The sequence below is a fragment of the Phytophthora parasitica genome (assembly GCF_000247585.1).
Source record: "Phytophthora parasitica INRA-310 unplaced genomic scaffold supercont2.81, whole genome shotgun sequence".
In the NCBI taxonomy this organism is placed as follows: Eukaryota; Oomycota; class Peronosporomycetes; order Peronosporales; family Peronosporaceae; genus Phytophthora; species Phytophthora nicotianae.
The window spans coordinates 41263-43949 of NW_008649067.1; the positions used below are offsets into that span (position 1 = coordinate 41263).

A 2687-nucleotide genomic window follows, 5' to 3' on the forward strand; every position below is an offset into this window, starting at 1 on the left:
AGAGATTACGCGATCTGTGTTTGCAGCATTCCAACAGTAGATTTAGGGTTTCAGCTAGCCTAAATTGAACAGGCTGCACGCACTATTACTACCTGTGTTTATAAACAATCTCACCAGATTACTTGATACGTCATGCATATCAAGTAGTCAAAAGCGTCAAGGCGGGCAAGCATTTTTAGATCACGAAGCGGTCTCTAGAACGGACCCTCCGCACTTGCCACGAGTACGAACACCAGGCGTCATGTAGTAATCTACCTCGCCTATCAGCTCGTATTGAGCATGCCACGAGTCTGTAGCTCATTTCTGATTTTCTCAACACCAAATCACTTCACCAGCAACCCCAATGGCTCCTTCAATCGCTGTCCCCACGCCTTCCAGCATGAGCTACCGTTTTCTCGGCAACTCCGGCCTGCTCGTGTCCAAGCTCGGACTCGGTAGTTGGATGGAATATGGCGAGACGAAAAGCGCAGAACTCTGGTACGAGATCATGAAAACTGCGTATGAACATGGCATCAACTTCTTTGACAACGCGGATTCTTACGGCATGGGCCTCGGAGAGGAGTACACGGGGACTGCTATCAAGATGGGCATCAACGATGGCACTTGGAAACGCGAGGACCTCGTGATCGCCACCAAACTCGGTATGGGAACCAAGGGTTTCCATGGAGGCTCGGGTCCCAACGACCAAGGTTTGGCTCGCAAGCACATCGTCGAAGGCTTGAAGGCGTCGCTCAAGCGGATGAATCTGGACTATGTCGACGTCCTCTACTGCATCCGACCGGACCCGTACACCCCTGTCGAAGAGACTGTCCGAGCCATGAACTACGTCATTGAACGGGGTTGGGCCTTTTACTGGGGAACGAGCCAGTGGCCCGCACCACTGATCATGGAGGCGTGCGAGATCGCTGACCGCCTTGGTCTCATTCGCCCAGTCGTGGAGCAACCCATCTACAACATGCTCAACCGCTCGAGAGTGGACCACGAATACCTCCACCTGTACAAGAAGTACAAGCTGGGTCTCACAACCTGGGCTCCTCTTTCGAGTGGAATTCTCACGGGTAAACATTCCAACGGGACGGTCAAGGGAACTCGCATGGACATCCCTGTCATGAAGGCGTTCGTCGGTGAATATGACCAACGCGTTGCCAATGCTGATAAGCTGAAGCCTGTCGCCGAGGAGCTTGGGGTGTCACTGCCGGAACTTGCCATCGCCTGGTGCATGAGCAACGAGAACGTATCGTCGGTTCTCATCGCTGCCAGAAATTTGGCGCAGCTGAAGCAGAACCTGAAGGCACTGTCAGTTGTAGAGAAGGTCACGCCCGAGGTCAAGGCCAAGATTGAGTCTCTTGTGCCGTTCGTGCCGGAGGTCGCGAAACCCGACGGAACGGAGAAGCGCAGGACCAAGTTTTTGTAAGCTGTGCTCTTGACTCCGTTTCGTCTCCCCCAGGTATTGAAGGGAAAATTGATCACAGGAATCGACAAACCGGGCATGAACGATCTGGATCCTCGGAAACCCGCTCAATCGATACACTTCGTCCAACTTGTGCCCAACGGGAACGAAGTTAACAACAAGCATCCGGTCGACGTTGAACAGTTGTCTGTACTCATCTGCTTGCTTCACGGCCACCTCAATCTCTAATTGATTTGACTTCAGCACGTACGCGATTCGGACCCCATTGGCGACAAGAATATCGGCTCTCCTTGGGCTGCCTGTAGTTTTTGCTTCGGCATAAATACCCCTGGTCAGTGCTCTTTTCTTCAACAAATCCCGAATTGTCGAATATAGCTCGTGATGAAATGAACTCGATGCTTGTCGATTCCTCACACGATGATTTGAAATGATGTTGGGGTACACTTGTCGAAGTGCAACAGACAAGTGGAGTACTGGGTCATCGGTATTAGCAGCTTGATGAATTACCTGCTCGGGGAGCGCTTCAACACAGACTCGACACATCATCTCAGACACAATGGTTAATTCACCACTGCTTCCTTGAACTACAATCCCTATTCTCAGTAATCGGTCAACAAGTCGCCTTTCCTGATCACCCCTGATTGCAATGCCACAGTACCTCTCGACGGTGCTAGCCGTCAAACTCCCATCTGCTCAAGTATGTACTTGAGTGCTTCCCACTCCAACTCAGTCAAGCTACGCAGGTCGCCTTGTATGTGGTCATAGATGGTGTTGTACTGCTTCAAGTACCCTGAAAATGCATCCATTTTGAACCAAGGCTCCCAATCCAGAGCCCACTTGTCATTATCAACCTCAATAGTTTTTTTTTATATATATTTCTGACATTATATGCCTCAATTCATAGAAACCACATAATAGTGAGTTCATCTGGAGAGAAAAAAAATAATACTGGGGTATAGAACTGATATCAATGTGGAAGCACATTATCTTAGAGAGCCACCCAACGGCGAACCAACAGTGCGGCTCAACCTGTAGTTGAAGCAACAACACCAAGTAGCTCTAATACTACTACTGATGATGTTTCAGAACCAACCAACGTTTAATACCAAATAGTAGGTGGTAAAGTAATACAACGCCCTGGTAATTGAACGCCGTAGCATTCTGGTGTGTTACTTGATGCGCAAGATTTATCTGTGCTTAAAGAAAACTAGATCGTTTCAGCAAGGAGTTTGAAAAAAAAAATCGGTGGTTGGATGATACCTTGCGGTACTGAACG

At 49.2% G+C, this 2687-nt stretch overlaps 2 protein-coding genes across 2 annotated transcripts in view; one reads left to right on the forward strand and one right to left on the reverse strand.

The window, feature by feature from the left end:
- The first annotated feature begins 186 nt into the window (after window positions 1-186).
- On the forward strand, window positions 187-2304 carry PPTG_18150 (hypothetical protein). Its single transcript, XM_008916263.1, has one exon. The coding sequence runs from the start codon at window positions 344-346 to the stop codon at window positions 1412-1414; it is 1071 nt and encodes a 356-aa protein (XP_008914511.1). The 5' UTR covers window positions 187-343; the 3' UTR covers window positions 1415-2304.
- A 5-nt stretch (window positions 2305-2309) lies between these two features.
- Window positions 2310-2687, reverse strand: part of PPTG_24300 (hypothetical protein) — a gene marked incomplete at its 3' end in the record, with an annotated part of 9136 nt that continues 8758 nt past the window's right edge. Inside the window, exon 3 of the mRNA XM_008916264.1 lies at window positions 2310-2338. Coding sequence (XP_008914512.1) covers window positions 2310-2338 — 29 coding nt within the window. The remainder of the gene's footprint in view (window positions 2339-2687) is intronic.